Below are 14,915 nucleotides of genomic sequence, written 5' to 3'. Positions count from 1 at the left end.
AATAAATAGTATAACACGCTGTCACTTGGAATGGTGGAGAGTTATGATTTTCTTTGGTCTAGGGATTGTTGCGAGGCGTTCCATGCTTGAGAGAAGGGTCTGGGGAATTGATTGTCTCTGCTCATCACTTTCCAATTTTGACACAGATATCGACATATTTCGTCCTGGAATTCGACCCCCTGGAAGTAAATCCATCTTGTTAATGGGGTGCACTAAAAGGAATGACAAGAATGCCCATGTATTTCAATGGGGCCCATGCAAGTCAATTGGCATTCATGCCTCCCATTACTTCCAGCGTTTCCCATGGTTTGCAGTGGGCAGTCTTGTCATTCCTCTTAGTATATCCCTTGTTAACCCTGTTTGCCTCTAGAACATTTGCCTCAAACATTTCCATTATGCTCTATGTTACTCTGCTTTCACGGGATCACAGATTCAGGTGGGTATCCAGGTTGGTCTGATGTAGCAGAACAAAATTTGAGTCAAATTTTGTGCTACGGAAGCATAGAATCATGGTTTAGGAAGGGGCCTCCAGGGTCATCTAGTCCAACCCCTTGCAGGAGTGGGGATTCAAACTCAAGCTAACCAGATCCTAGAACAGGGTTGTAGTTTTAATGCCTATGTGGGGCAAGAATTATCACATTGCTTATTGCATTAAGTAGCACTGTTCTTTTCCTTGTGTCTCAGTGAGAAACGGAGACTAGAAATGTGACATACTCTTGACACAATTCATCATTTCAGATCAGGGGTTCCCAATTGGGGTTCCCTGGAGCGCCATGAGCACTCCCCATGAGTCTGTTCCCTAACAAAAAACCCTCCCCCTCCATTCTCTCAGTTCTGTCTCCTCAAACGCTGCCTAAAATGCTTTCAATCAACCCTGAATATAAAGAAAGAGCACAGAATCATTGGTATCGATTCTTCCTTTACAGTGGGGTGTAGGTTAGGTTACAGAAGATGCAATTCCATGTATACCAAGTGGTTCTCAACTTTACCTTGTCCGTGACCCCGACTCGGCAGTGGCTGGTGCAGTGGCGTCCTCAGCGTGCGTGTGCAAAATTGAGGCGGCGTGGAGGCAGCCATTCCCATGGCTCCACTGCCGGCTCTGCCTGCCGTCTGCCACCGTCACCCGCCTCCACATGCCCCTGCTGCCTGCCACTGCCACAGCAGCGGGCAACCTGGCGACCCCGGGGAAGGGGCCAAGCGACCCCAAATGGGGTCACGACCCACAGGTTTAGAACCAGTGACATATAAATTTCACTTTCCATGCGAATGGTGCAGAATCTTCAAGTTACCGGAGACAGCTTTGAAGGCGGTGAAACAAAGTAGGGTAAGGAAAAGAACCCGTGAGTTTAAGCCAGTTTTATTTTGATAATCAAACTGTTGCGTTGCTTGCTAGAAACCCCTCCCCTTGGTTGCAAAAAGAATGTTAAGTTGTATTTTTTCGCTAGATCAGGGGTAGTCAAACTGCGGCCCTCCAGATGTCCATGGACTACAATTCCCAGGAGCCCCTGCCAGCATTCGCTGGCAGGGGCTCCTGGGAATTGTAGTCCATGGACATCTGGAGGGCCGCAGTTTGACTACCCCTGAGCTAGATAATGGATCACAGCTTGACGACACACTGAACACTGCGCCTCACTCAGTGAGCGATTGAATTTTGGAGATTCTCTGCCATCGGGTGTTGAGATGACCAGCAGCATAGAAGACGTGACGAGGCTATTAGTCAGATGCTTGAAGGACAGGCCTGTCCGTGGCTATAGTCCGGAGGATCAAAGGGAACATGACTTGTTCGACGATACATGAGCACTAAATATCACGCAACCGTAATACATACAGATGATGAACACTGTTAGGTATAAAATGCTGTATTAATCGTGGCGATGAAAGGGATCCTCCATATTTAGGGGCAGTAAACCTCTCAGACTCAGTGCTGTCTAACCCCTGTTTGCAGGTCCTCTGGACAGCCATTGTGGTGGAGTGGTTCGTGCTGGACTGAGATCTGGGAATCCCCACTCTTCCACAGAAGCATGCTGGTGACCTTGGGCCAGTCCCACGGTCGCAGCCTAACCTGCCTCACACGAACGATGTTTGAGTCCAGGGACACCTTCAAGACTAATCAAGGTTTCTTCTGGTGTGCATGATTTCACGGGCATGCACGTTTCTTCCAGGTGCCACTGGATTCCAACTTTATTCTGCTGAGTCCACCCCAAAGGGCTGTTGAGAGGATAAGATAGAGAAGTGGAAAACAACATAAGCCACTTTGGGTTTTCGCTGGAGAGAAAGGCAAGGTCTAAATTAAACAGAATAATAATTAAAAAAACATGTTGGCCACTGTGAAAGAGGGCGCTAATTGTCTGACCCAGAAGGGCTCCTCCTTGGAATACAATCAGTGTGGATGAGATGAAATCAGTGGGGCTTGCTGGCTGGACCCAGAAGGGGGCAAAGTAGGATTTACATCCCTGCAGATTTGGAATGGAGCCTGGGGAGGGGGGCATTGGGGTCAGGACCTCAGCAGGCAAAAATGCCATCCTGTCCATCCCCCAAAGAAGCTATTTTCTCCAGGGGAACTATCTTGGTCATCTGGAGATCAAACACATCTAGAGCAGGGGAGGCCAAGGACTACAATTCCCATGATCCCCGTCAGCACATCCTGGCAGGGGCTCATGGTCATTGTAGTCCATGGACATCTAGAGAGTCACAGTTTGGGCCACCCCTGCTCTGGAGGTTGGCAATCCTGAGGCAGGCCTCCTTGCCTACCGTTCAACGCAGCCTGCTGCTAAAGGAGTTGCTAGAAGGGTAGGGATAAAGCAGGGGTAGTCAAACTGCGGCCCTCCAGATGTCCATGGACTACAATTCCCAGGAGCCCCCTGCCAGCATTTGCTGGCAGGGGCTCCTGGGAATTGTAGTCCATGGACATCTAGAGGGCCGCAGTTTGACTACCCCTGGGATAAAGCTTAGCACATGTTCCGTCTAACAGTCCGGCTTCTGATTTTTCTCAGCAGGTTCATGTCAGCAGTGCTTCGAATCAAAACAATCCATACTGGATACCCTTTTTTAAAAAAAATGCAGAAAAATAAGTGCTCTGTTGCTGCAGTGCTCGGGTTACAGCTTTGCGGCCTCGATTTCGCTCAATGCCAAACCGGCCTCATCACGCTTGCTTTCTCCCTTCTCGGTTAGGACGCCCTCCCGCTCCAAGTGCAGCCGGTGCCGATTTAGTCTCGCCCCACCATGTGCGTTTCCTTGGGCCGGTCGATTCGAAAGAGATACTCGGCGGGCGCAAAATAGCCCAGATACTCGACGTCCTCCGGCGTGGTATCGGTATGGTAGTGTCCCCCATCGCCGTGGTGGCTGAAGCAGTGGGTATGCTCCAAACGTAAGTCGAAGCCCTAGGAAAGAAACCAAGATGCATGCTCAGAGTGGTTCGGACGTTCTGCAGGATGCAGTTTTGGACAGCGCCAATTTTCTTCCCAATGCTCTCTTTGCCTCCCGAATTCTCTGCAAGAAAACACTTGCGATGGACAGGTGGTGAAGAAAATGACTGCCCCCTTCTGATTGTTCACAGAGTTATTAGAGATTGACTCTAATTCTACATCCTGTCCTGGTTCAAGGTCTTGGTTCTGACCAGGCGGAGAAAACAGCCTGTTCCTCTCTGGAATGTAGTTTTTGATAAGCTCTCTCACAAGACCAAAGTTTATCTTATAGCTGAGATAGTCCTTCTCAAGGCTAGAAAAGGGGAAGAAGAGTGTATCACTACCGTTTATATAAACAATTGGAGGTGGGGGGAGGGGTAGGAAAGAATGCGAGCAGCTTTTTGGACCTGTCAGCAGTTCCTGGAAGGCTGGTGTAAGGACTATAGGGTGTCCCCGGGAGGTAAAGACCTCTGGCCAGTGGGTTATCCTGCAAGCCCAACCTCCAAGGGAAGGGTATTTTGTTGTTGTTAGAAGAGTTGGTTCTTATATGCCGCTTTTCCCTACCCGAAGGAGGCTCAAAGCGGCTTACAGTCGCCTTCCCATTCCTCTCCCCACAACAGGCACCCTGTGAGGTGGGTGAGGCTGAGAGAGCCCTGATATTACTGCTCGGTCAGAACAGTTTTATCAGTGCCGTGGTGAGCCCAAGGTCACCCAGCTGGATGCATGTGGGGGAGCGCAGAATCGAACCTGGCATGCCAGATTAGAAATCCGCAGTCCTAACCACTACACCAAACTGTTAGGTGCGAAGTTGTGTCCGACCCATCGCGGCCCTAATGGACAATGATCCTCCAGGCCTTCCTGTCCTTTACCATTCCCCGGAGTCCATTTAAATTTGCACCTAGGAAGGGTATTTAATACGATGTAATCCTATGGTTCTCCGCACAGATTTGGGAACTCCCCTGTGTCTGTATTTCTTCCGCAGTCAAAATACAAAAAGGTTTTTCTCTCAGTGTGATTCATTGGGGCTGGGCAAGAGAACCCTGATTTGGCCATTTGGCTATCAAGAGTAAAGCGCAATCAGTAGGAGCAGAACATAATGCATCTTATTGCGGGGCTATGCGTCCTCACCAGCCACTTGACTTACTGGATCTCTGGAAACCAACACCGGTTGACAGATGATTGGCGCCCTCATTTCAAAAAACTTGAGCCAGTTGTTCACATCTTCATTGGTGTTTAACGGACAGGTGGAAAATTCCGGCTGTAATGAAATAGTATTGGATTCGGGAAGGGTTGCATTCAAAGCTATTATGTTTTCTGTGCCATGCCAAGTTCTGTCACGCTAAAGCAGTGGTTCTCAACCTTCCTAATGCTGTGACCTTTTAATACAGTTCCTCCTGTTGGGGTGACCCCCAACCATAAAACGATGCAAGGGTTCTTTCACAGAAAATAAACCGAAACGGACCAATGGAATGAAGATCCATGGTTCATGATTGTATATCAATTGTTTCCCCCCCCCTGGGTTTCTCAGTTCAGTTCTGCCTCTTGTCCCACCCCAAGCACACCACACAACTTACCATAACGTGAATTTTCGCTTTCCCCTTCTGCATCACGAAAGTGCCTCCCATCCCCACTGGCTTGTCTCCGTAATGTTTTTCTAAAGCTTCCCTCATGCAGGATATGAAGTTCTGTTCTCCTGTTCTTCTGGTTGCTTTTACTTCAATGACCTTAATTTAAAAAGCACAGGTTTAGCCTAGATTTGGCACTGAATCCTACCAGCTTGTGGCTCGAGTGGTTGTAGTTTGTGTTGTAGTAAAGAAAAGACCTCCCTCTTTAAAGAGCTTGGCCTGGGTTCAAAGGTTCTCATCTTCGGGCTTGACTGCTTCTTCCAACCAGAGACTAGAAACTCCTGGCTGAGCTAGGTTGGACAGAGGGCAGGAGAACTGTGGTGAAACTAGAAACTTACACACTTCCCCCTCCAAAACAGGAGGTCCTCCTGGCCCCCAAAGCTGTAGGTAAATAGATAAAAAGGGCAGAGTTTGGATGGTGGCAGGTAGAGGATGCCAAACTCCCAGTGGATCCTGGGGATTTCCCAGAATTCCAGCTGATCTCCAGCCAACAGAAATCAGTTCCCCTGGAGGAAATGAATCCTTTGGAGCAGGGGTAGTCAAACTGTGGCCCCCCCCAGATGTTCATGCACTACAATTCCCAGGAGCCCCTGCCAGCATTCGCTGGCAGGGGCTCATGGGAATTGTAGTGCATGGACATCTGGAGGGCCGCAGTTTGACTACCCTTGCTTTGGAGGATGGTATTTATGGCATTATACCCTTCTTCTCCATCTCATCCTTCATAAGCTCCACTTCTGAATCCCCAGGAATTTCCAAAACTGGAAGCAGCAACCCAAGCAGTCGGGAGGGGGAATACAGCAAGCCCTTTCTCAGGCACTTGTGCTCCTCCCCACACTGAGCCAGGTTTGCTATAGACCCACCTAAGAGAGGAGAACTGCCATTTAACCCTAAACCTGGAATTTACAAGATCTCTAGTGCTCATGATTGAACAGAATATCAAGAGTGTCCTATAGGAAGCATTGGTGGAGATGTGTATTTAACACAGTCCAATTAGGAGCTTCCTGGTATTTTTCTAATAGCCTCCTCCTGATTGGCTCAATAGGTAACTTCCTGCTCCTTTGAGCACACTTCCTCCCTGCTTGCCTCCAGAACAGAAGACAGAACAACAGTTTGTCAGTTAGCCTGCTAGGACTCTCTCTTCTCTCATGCTGTTAAAGTTACTTCTTCACAACAAAAAACTATCTTATTCTTTTGAACCGCTTGGTGCTCCGCTCTCTTGCATATTACACACTCAAGGAGATTGCATCAACACAGCCCCTTGGCTAGGGAGTGGTCCGGTTTGCATGGAACCTCCTTTGCAGGCCAAGCCATGCTGGGATTCAAGGTGACTGTCAATTAAGGCCACGCTCCTGTGCAGCAGACCAAGAGGAAGAATCAGCCCCTGCCGGACCAAGAGCTACGAAGGAATAAAGACAGGATCTCAGAGCCAAAATATAGTCATGGAAGAGTCCCTATCCTCCGTGCCAGTTCTAAAGATTCTCTCCTACAACTTCCACAGACTGCTGAAGTCACCACGGAGGAGTCCACGTACCTTGCCCCGAAGGCCTTCGCTGGCATACAAGTTAGCCAGCAGGCCAAATTCACAGTCTTGATGTTTGGTGCTGTACTTCTCCAGCAAGTACCCGCCGTCCTTGGGATTAATCCTGGCTGTGTAACTTCCATTTACAGCCGGTTTGTTCTCTTTTGGGGCTTGAACAATAGGTATGAGCTGGAGACACAGAAAAAGAACATGTGTGAATAAGCCTTCATGGGGGGGTTAAACAAAACAAACATCCAAGGGACGTGAGTGTGGGCCCGGCCTGGTGGAAATGAGCTCCTGGAAGAGCTAAGGGCCCTGCCGGAACTTTCACAGTTCTGCAGGGCCTGTAAGATGGAGCTTCTCTGCCAGGTATCTGGTTGAGGCCGGGGCGATGAAGATCTATTAATTAATTATATTTATATACCGCCCTTCCCGAGGGCTCAGGGCGGCTTACAGAAAACAGGGAAGGAATACAATTAACACACAGGTAACAGTAACAATATTATAACAATAATAATTTAACAAGATCATAACAATAATACCATAAAACAGAAAATTGTAAGAGCCTCAGCTCAACTCTTACTGGACCCTGTGGGCAACCGATTAATGTTGGTCGTAGAGGGGGGGGAGCTTGAGGGCCAACTGGAAGCGGTGGTTTGGTCGACCTCAACCAAATGCCTGGTGGAGGAACTCCCTTCCTTGCCTCAGCTGGGACATACATACCTTTCCCCCCACGTCATGGGATGGATAGAAGGGGTGCTTGAGTTACGGGAAGTGGGTGGGGGTGGGCTAGATCAAAGCCCAACGAGGGTTTTAAGTGAGTGGGATTTTTTTTTAATGTAGTTTATTGTGGGGTTCCTAAACATTGTAACCTGCCTCAAGCCAGTGAGTAACTGGGAAATCGATCGATCGATCAGTCAATTCCCCCCACTGCTCTCAATGGCACTCAGGCCTTGCACTTTAAACATTTCTGGGTTCGGCAGCTTCACGTCACACGGATATTATGAAGACCATAAGAGTTGCTTACCTCAGCATTGCCTCCAACAATTCTTGATGAAGCAGCTCCCGCCCCCAGAAAAAAAGCTCCAGGGAGCTGAATTTCTTTTGCGACAACGTTCAGGTCATAAACCTAAAGAAGGAAGATGAGTTCAGTTGTCCCTGATATCAAGTTCCTGTGGGAATTCCCATTTCGGGGAACAGTCTCAAGGCATACAACATGGTGAAAGATGCACAGGTCTGGATCTGGACAAAGCAGAGTGAGTGGCTCATAATCACCTTCCCTTCCTCTCCTCACAACAGACACCCTGTGAGGGAGGTGAGGTTGAGAGCTTTGAGAGAACCATAACTGGCCCAAGGTCACCCAGAAGGCCTTATGTGTCTCAAAGCACCTTATAATCACCTTCCCTTCTTCTCCCCTCAACTGGTACCCTGAAGGAGGTGAGGCTGAGAGAACTCTGAAAGAACTGTGACTGACCCAAAGTCATCCAGCAGGGCTCATGAGTCTCCAAGCAGCTCACAATCGCTCTCCCTTCCTCTCCCCACAACAGGCACCTTGTGAGGGAGGTGGGGCTGAGAGAGCCCTGATATGACTGAAGAAGAAGATTTGGTTCTTATAGGCGGCTTTTCTCTACCCGAAGGAATCTCAAAGCGGCTTACATTCGCCTTCCCTTTCCCCTCCCCACAACAGGCACCTTGTGAGGGAGGTGGGGCTGAGAGAGCTCTGAGAGATCCATGACTGGGCCAAGGTCACCCAGCTGGTTTTACATGGAGGAGTAGGGAATCAAAGTAGCAGGTGCCCTGCAAAAAGCATCATCAACTTAATATATCATTGAAGAACAAGGCACCAGAAATACTTTCTAGCTGTTTTCCCATGAATTCTACCACAGGTTCTGCTTTGCTACTGACTAAATGTGCACCCACAACAGAGTTTTAGTCAAAGTCTGAAAACTGAGTCCCCGGACAGAAGATGCCTGAATAACAGCATGCAGGACAGACTCCTCAGCAGTCACAGAATCATACAGTTGGAAGGGGCCAGGCCATCCTGTGCAGGGGTAGTCAACCTGTGGTCCTCCAGATGTTCATGGACTACAATTCCCAGGAGACCCTGCCAGCATTTGGCAGGGGCTCCTGGGAATTGTAGTCCATGAAAATCTGGAGGACCACAGGAGGACCACCCTTGATCTATTTGCTGGCATTTGCTGGCAGGGGCTCCTGGGAATTGTAGTCCATGAACATCTGGAGGACCACAGGTTGACTACCCCTGATCTAGTCCAACCCCCTGCTCAACGCAGGATCAGCCCGAAGCATCCTAAGCCCAAAGTCACCGATATTCACCTTATCTTTTTGTACGAGAGGCACAAGGTTCGGAACACCTCCGACGTCGGCAATTCTTGGCTTGCCACAAATGCCTGTAGGAACAAAATTCACAGGCGTCACTTTTACAAATATAAAATGTCTATGCTTCAAAGTTGAAATACAAAACACAAAAAACTCAGTATGGAGGCTCAAGCCAGTACAAGCAGCTGCCTTGGACTAAGTTAGGAGCCTAAATGTTGAGCTGCAATTTTTTTTTTTTAGTTTAAAATCCAAATATATTGTTAACTTTTGAGGAACATTCAGGTAAAAGAGTGACTGGCCTAAGCCTAGCTTCCTCGGTAGAGTGGGGACTTGAACCTGGGTCTCCCCAATTCTAATCCAACCGCTAACCACTACTGCCAGGGCTGGCTGGCCAAACTGTAGCTCTCTGGATATCCAGGGACTACAATTACCATGAGCCCCTGCTGGCATGCTGCAGGGACTCATGGTAACTGTAGTCCATGGACATCCAGAGAGCCACAGTTTGGCCACCCCTCCCATACAGGTTGTCAACTTGATAACAAGGCATCTTTTAAAAAGAACTGGAGACTCTTGTAACTGCAAACTGCCCCAAAAGTTGGATAAATAAAAACCTGGATTTTTAAAACCACACGTAAAACAAAATAATTGTGGTCGTTTATTCGTTCATTTTTATGGAAGGTTCGCAACACAGAATGTGCCTGCAGAGCCGTACCTTTCGCAGGAAAGCCGAAGGGTTTTTGAGTCAGATCGGGACAGTCCACCACAGACACCTGAACCTCTGCATAGTTTTCGGTCAGGCCACCCTGCAAAACTAGAATAAAGAATTTGAGAGGGTTTAAAAAACACCTGAACGCCTTATTTTGAAAGCAGAACGCATATTACACCCCAGTTTGACTTCTTCCTTCCTGGCTGTGGGAGTCCCAAGAGCCTGAGGAATTCCCAGTCAGAAAACGGCAGCTTCATGGCTGGAGACAATGTATTTATTAGTTACACTCGTAGGCCACCGCTCCCGGCGGCTAACAGATTAAAACATACAATAAAATACATTGAAACCCTACAAAACACAGTCGCACAACAAACCGAAACCAAACTCCCAACACCACCCTGTTCCCCCCAGTCTGCCAAGTCACCAGGGACGGCGTTATTAGTAGGAGACACCTGAGGAGGAGCGAGATCTTCTGCCAGCCTGGTCTCAGCCAAAAGCCTAGCGGAAGTGCTCCATCTTGCAGGCCCTGCGGAACTGAGTCAGCTCCAATAGGGCCCTTTGCTCTTCCATGAGCTCATTCCACCAGGCAGGGGCCAGGGCTGAAAAGGCCCTGGCTGAGGCCAGGCAAACTTCCCGCCGGCCAGGGATCACCAGCCTAATTGAATCCCCAGAGCGAAGGATCCTGCAGGGAACCTAAGGAAAGAGATGGTCCCTCACTGAAAATGGCAGCTTGATATAAACATTACGGCACTCCTGGGCACATCTGTCATGCTCGAGCAGGGAAACCTTCCCTGTGCTGTTTGACAAATCAGCGGGCCCACTGTCCTAATTTAGTGCATCTTGCAGGGGGAGAAACAGAACATTACCTCTGTGCTTTCCCTGGAAGAAGCAGCTTGGAGGCTCTGAGCAAAAGCCAACAGCCTGCACTTTCCTAATCGAGAATAAAGGTGAGTGTGCAAAGGAGGAGGAGAAGTGTATAGGAAAGGTGTTGACATTGTCCCTGTTGCATCCAGGGCAAAGGTACATGCACAAAGGTCCATTGCACAGAAGAGGAGAGAAGCAGCTGTGGTAGCTTTAAAGGGAAGGGAGCCTGGGAGTTCAGGAGGAGTGGAGAGCTACCCATAATTTCTTGGAGAGTGACTGGTTACTTCCAAGGGACGTCTGCCTCCTAGTCTTCTTTTGAATACCTGCTAGGCCTCAGGGGTTACAGAGCCAGGAAACAGGATCTTCCCCCACCCACCCCCAGTCAGGCCGGCTGACTTCCTTTCCAATCTGTTTGTCTCCCTACTCGTTTTGATTAGCCAGCATCTGCTGTTCCCAGACCTAGGACGGAAATAATTCAACTGACTTATTCCTGCCCTTGTGGTACTTTTCTATACAGGAAGTAAAATGTGGAACTCGCTGCTAGGGAATGTAGAGATGGCCACAGGAACAGAGAGCTTTAAAAGGGCATTAGATAGAGTCACGAAGGATAAGTCTGTTGATGGGGACAGAGGGGAACCGCCACATCTGGAGACACTGCACCCTGGAGCCAGGAGGCAACATCAGGGGAGAGCCTCGGCCTCTGTCCCGTTGCTGGTCATGCAGAGGAACTGGTTGGCCAGTGTGTGCGTCAGGATGCTGGGCTAGATGGATCACTGGTCTGATCCAGCAGGGCTCTTCTGATGTTCTTATGAAGGCTTGGCCTCTGTGCCTTGTTGCTGGTCCTCCATAGGAACTGGTTGGCCACAGAGTGGGACAGGATGCTGGGCTAGATGGACCACTGGTCTGATCCAGCAGGGCTCTTCTTATGTTCTTATGAAGGCTTGGCCTCTGTGCCTTGTTGCTGGCCCTCCATAGGAACTGGTTGGCCACAGAGTGGGACAGGATGCTGGGCTAGATGGACCACTGGTCTGATCCAGCAGGGCTCTTCTGATGTTTCTATGAAGGCCTCAGTCTCCCTGCCCTGTTGCTGGCCCTCCATAGGAACTGGTTGGCCACTGTGGGAGTCACGATGCAGGACTAGATGGACCACTGGTCTGGCAGACAGGCAAGGGATGTTTGGAGGTGGTTTACCTTTCCTAGCTCTACGTCACGACCCCTAGTGTTCCGTAAAGAAATTACCACCCAAATCCTTGGAGGCCTCCCATCCAAATACTAGCCAGGTTTGGCCCCGCTTAGCTTCCAAGATCTTGGCTGTCCAGCTCAGAGCTACTAAAGTACACAGAGGCAGGGAATCTCTGATGCAGGAGAAGGAACTGCCTTGTCTCTCAATATTTCCCCCAATATTAAAGAATCCTTATTACTCACCCCCAACAATTTCTTCCAGGCTTGGTATATGCAAAGCAAGCTTCTCAACTCTGGCCATTTTTCTTCGATTCTGCAACCTCAACAGCAGAGCTACAAAGAGATCAGAGTACAATAAAGAACAGGAAATGGATCTGTTAATGAACACCCTGCTTTAGCGATTACACGGCAGGTCACGTGGCTTTTCACTACAGACCTTTTTAGAGTCCCCGTTAGTCACCAGAGGGCTCAAAGGATGTGTTGGTCATCGTTTCCTCTGATTCCTTTGAATCCTTCCTATAGAGCCACTTTGTTTTGCTGCAGCTCCATAACACGCTACACGGGGTGGTCATGCCAAGAACTCAAGAGGCACGCAAGCCTTAAGGCTGCAGCTTTATAGATCACAAGTGGCCAAATTGTGGCTCTCCAGATGTCTGTGGACTACAATCACCATGAGCCACAGTTTGGCCACCCCTGCTAGAGACAATGATTTAGGAGTAGGTCCCATTCAGTAGAATCCAGGCTGAATTCTGGAGATTTTTGGTGGAGGGATCACATGGGTATGGAACTAGGGCAGGGGTAGTCAAACTGCGGCCCTCCAGATGTCCATGGACTACAATTCCCAGGAGCCCCTGCCAGCAAATGCTGGCAGGGGCTCCTGGGAATTGTAGTCCATGGACATCTGGAGGGCCGCAGTTTGACTACCCCTGAACTGGGGTGACTGTGGGTAGGCAGATAGTTGTGAGTTCCTGCATTGTGCGGGGGGTTGGACTAGATGACCCTGCGGGAAGAGCCAGCTGCAAATGATCACTAAAGTGCAAGAGAAGTGCATTATTCAAATGTGAGTGAACAGTGGATATTTCCACTAAGGTAAAGGTATCCCCTGTGCAAGCACTGAGTCATGTCTGACCCTTGGGGTGATGCCCTCTAGCGTTTTCATGGCAGACTCAATACGGGGTGGTTTGCCAGTGCCTTCCCCAGTCATTTCCGTTTACCCCCCAGCAAGCTGGGTACTCATTTTACCGACCTCAGAAGGATGGAAGGCTGAGTCAACCTTGAGCCGGCTGCTGGGATCGAACTCCCAGCCTCATGGGCAAAGCTTTCAGACTGCATGACTGCTGCCTTACCACTCTGCGCCACAAGAGGCTCCATATTACCACTACCTATGCGGTTTTTCGGGAGGCTGGTTCTTGGTTTCTGATTTGTTCATTCCACAGAGCCTTTAAAGGCAGCCTGGCTCTTAACAAATTCTTCCTCAATGCAAGGAAAAGCTTCTTATCCTTTCCCTCTTTTCTAGGGGTACTTCTTGTGTTTGTCCCTCTAGTCATTGTTTTAAAGTTTGCACGACTAGAGGTAAAAGAGTCACGGACCTTTCCCCCACACACCCACCCCACTTGCCAATAGGGGAAGGTTTGTAAGTGATCTATTATAGGGCTCTCATATTTGGAAAAGGAAGACAAAGGACACCTCTCCCAACTGACTACCTCGAACAATGGATTTCTATGACAAATCTTGTTTTAAGTACCCCGACTGTTTAAACTGAAATTTGCCTCCACTGGGGGACAAGGCAAAACTAACTCTGCCTTCCAACCTCCAAAGAAGAACATATGTGTCAGTTCCCATGAAAGCTCATACCACAAACAAAACTTGGTTGGTCTTGAAGGTGCCCCTGGACTCAAACTTTGTCCTGCTGCTTCAGACCAACACGTGCATCTATCTAGAGCAGTGGTCCTCAACCTTTTTATCACCAGGGACCACTCAACGCCTTTTACTGAGGCCCGGTGGGGGGGGGTAGTTTACTCCTCTACTCTCAACCACTGCCCTAACGCTCTCTGATTGCTGTGGTAATGTTTAAACATCCCTTCAAAATAAGATACAGACACGCCATAACAATGAACATCAGGAACATTTGATTTTCATGGAAATTTTAACTCATGACAATGACAAATCAATGGGAACCCTAAGCTTGTTTCTCTGCAACGAGATAGTCCCATCTGGGAGTGATGGGAGACAAGGACACCCAAAGTGTGTTGTAAAGGGCTGGGGGGGGGGATGAAGTAAAGGGCCGGGGGGGGGGGGAGAAGGCATCCTTTGCGGCCCACCTCCAATTAGTCGAAGGACCACATGTGGTCCGTGGCCCACAGGTTGGGGTTCTCTAATCTAGAGAGCTAGTTCTCGAAAGAGGCCATTGGCAGGACTGAGTATTTCCCCACCACCAATTTATTATCAATAATATACTTTCCCCCCCCCCAGACTGTTAGAAGCCAGCTGCTTTAAAACTCTGCTTTTCAAAAAAATATATCATCCTCTGTAAAGCTGATTATGACATACAACAGCTTTATTATATTTCAGGGATCGCCAAACTGCTGGCAGGGGCTCATGGTTATTGTAGTCCATGGAGATCTGGAGAGCCACAATTTGGCCACCCGTTGCATTTCCTATTTTCCCCACCATCTTGTCCACCAAGCGACGCCAGTACACACCTTAATCCGGAATAAGCACTACCGTCGAATTTCCTAGAGGTTGTTCCTGCCCTCCGGAATCTGACACCGAATCCCAGCGCCCCTAGAAGCACACGGCCAAGCCGTGCAATACTAAACAGAGTTCTACATTCACGGAATTCAGGGGCTCGCTCCGAAGACACAGCTCCACTGATGATTTTACTCTAAGGTTGCAACTCAGTGTACGCTTACGTGCGAGTAAGCGTGTACTGGAGGGCTACGAGACTGCCTAAATCTGCAAAGAGCCTTTCAAACTTTAGCAGGGCTAACTTCTGAGTAACCCTGCATTGGACTGATTGCAAATCACAATTAAGTAGCAGCTATGAATGGTTACTATAAAAGCGAAATAGCATCTGTATCTATCTATCTAAGAAGGTAATGCAAACGCACTGACCTCTGCAACAATTCCCTCTTCTGCAAGCCCGATTCTTTTGCTGGCTGCAATGCCCCGCCCATTTCCCTTGAAAGTTCCCTCCCCTCAAACCGACCAATCCGGCGAGGCGCGGGGCGCGGCCACCAATCACCGCATTCCGACTTGCCGCTTTCAAGATGGCGCCC

At 49.0% G+C, this 14,915-nt stretch overlaps 1 protein-coding gene across 2 annotated transcripts; it reads right to left on the bottom strand.

Moving 5' to 3' along the window:
• Window positions 1-2,099: 2,099 nt before the first annotated feature.
• Window positions 2,100-14,851, bottom strand: BKGD (beta-keto-L-gulonate decarboxylase). 2 transcript variants are annotated; one of them, XM_077341445.1, is made up of 9 exons: window positions 14,752-14,851; window positions 11,881-11,970; window positions 9,598-9,696; window positions 8,883-8,956; window positions 7,576-7,677; window positions 6,561-6,737; window positions 4,979-5,128; window positions 4,549-4,662; window positions 2,100-3,380 (listed from the first exon to the last, which is right to left on the bottom strand). In XM_077341445.1, exons 2-9 carry the CDS (start codon window positions 11,936-11,938, stop codon window positions 3,207-3,209), a joined length of 948 nt encoding a protein of 315 aa, XP_077197560.1. In that variant the 5' UTR covers window positions 11,939-11,970; window positions 14,752-14,851; the 3' UTR covers window positions 2,100-3,206. The 2 variants fall into 2 exon arrangements, with proteins under 2 accessions (XP_077197560.1, XP_077197561.1); XM_077341446.1 differs by lacking the exon at window positions 14,752-14,851 and adding an exon at window positions 14,340-14,725.
• Window positions 14,852-14,915: the final 64 nt, after the last annotated feature.

The sequence above is a fragment of the Paroedura picta genome, chromosome 6 (assembly GCF_049243985.1).
Source record: "Paroedura picta isolate Pp20150507F chromosome 6, Ppicta_v3.0, whole genome shotgun sequence".
NCBI lineage: Eukaryota > Metazoa > Chordata > Lepidosauria > Squamata > Gekkonidae > Paroedura > Paroedura picta.
This window is presented reverse-complemented; position numbering and strand designations above follow the sequence as displayed.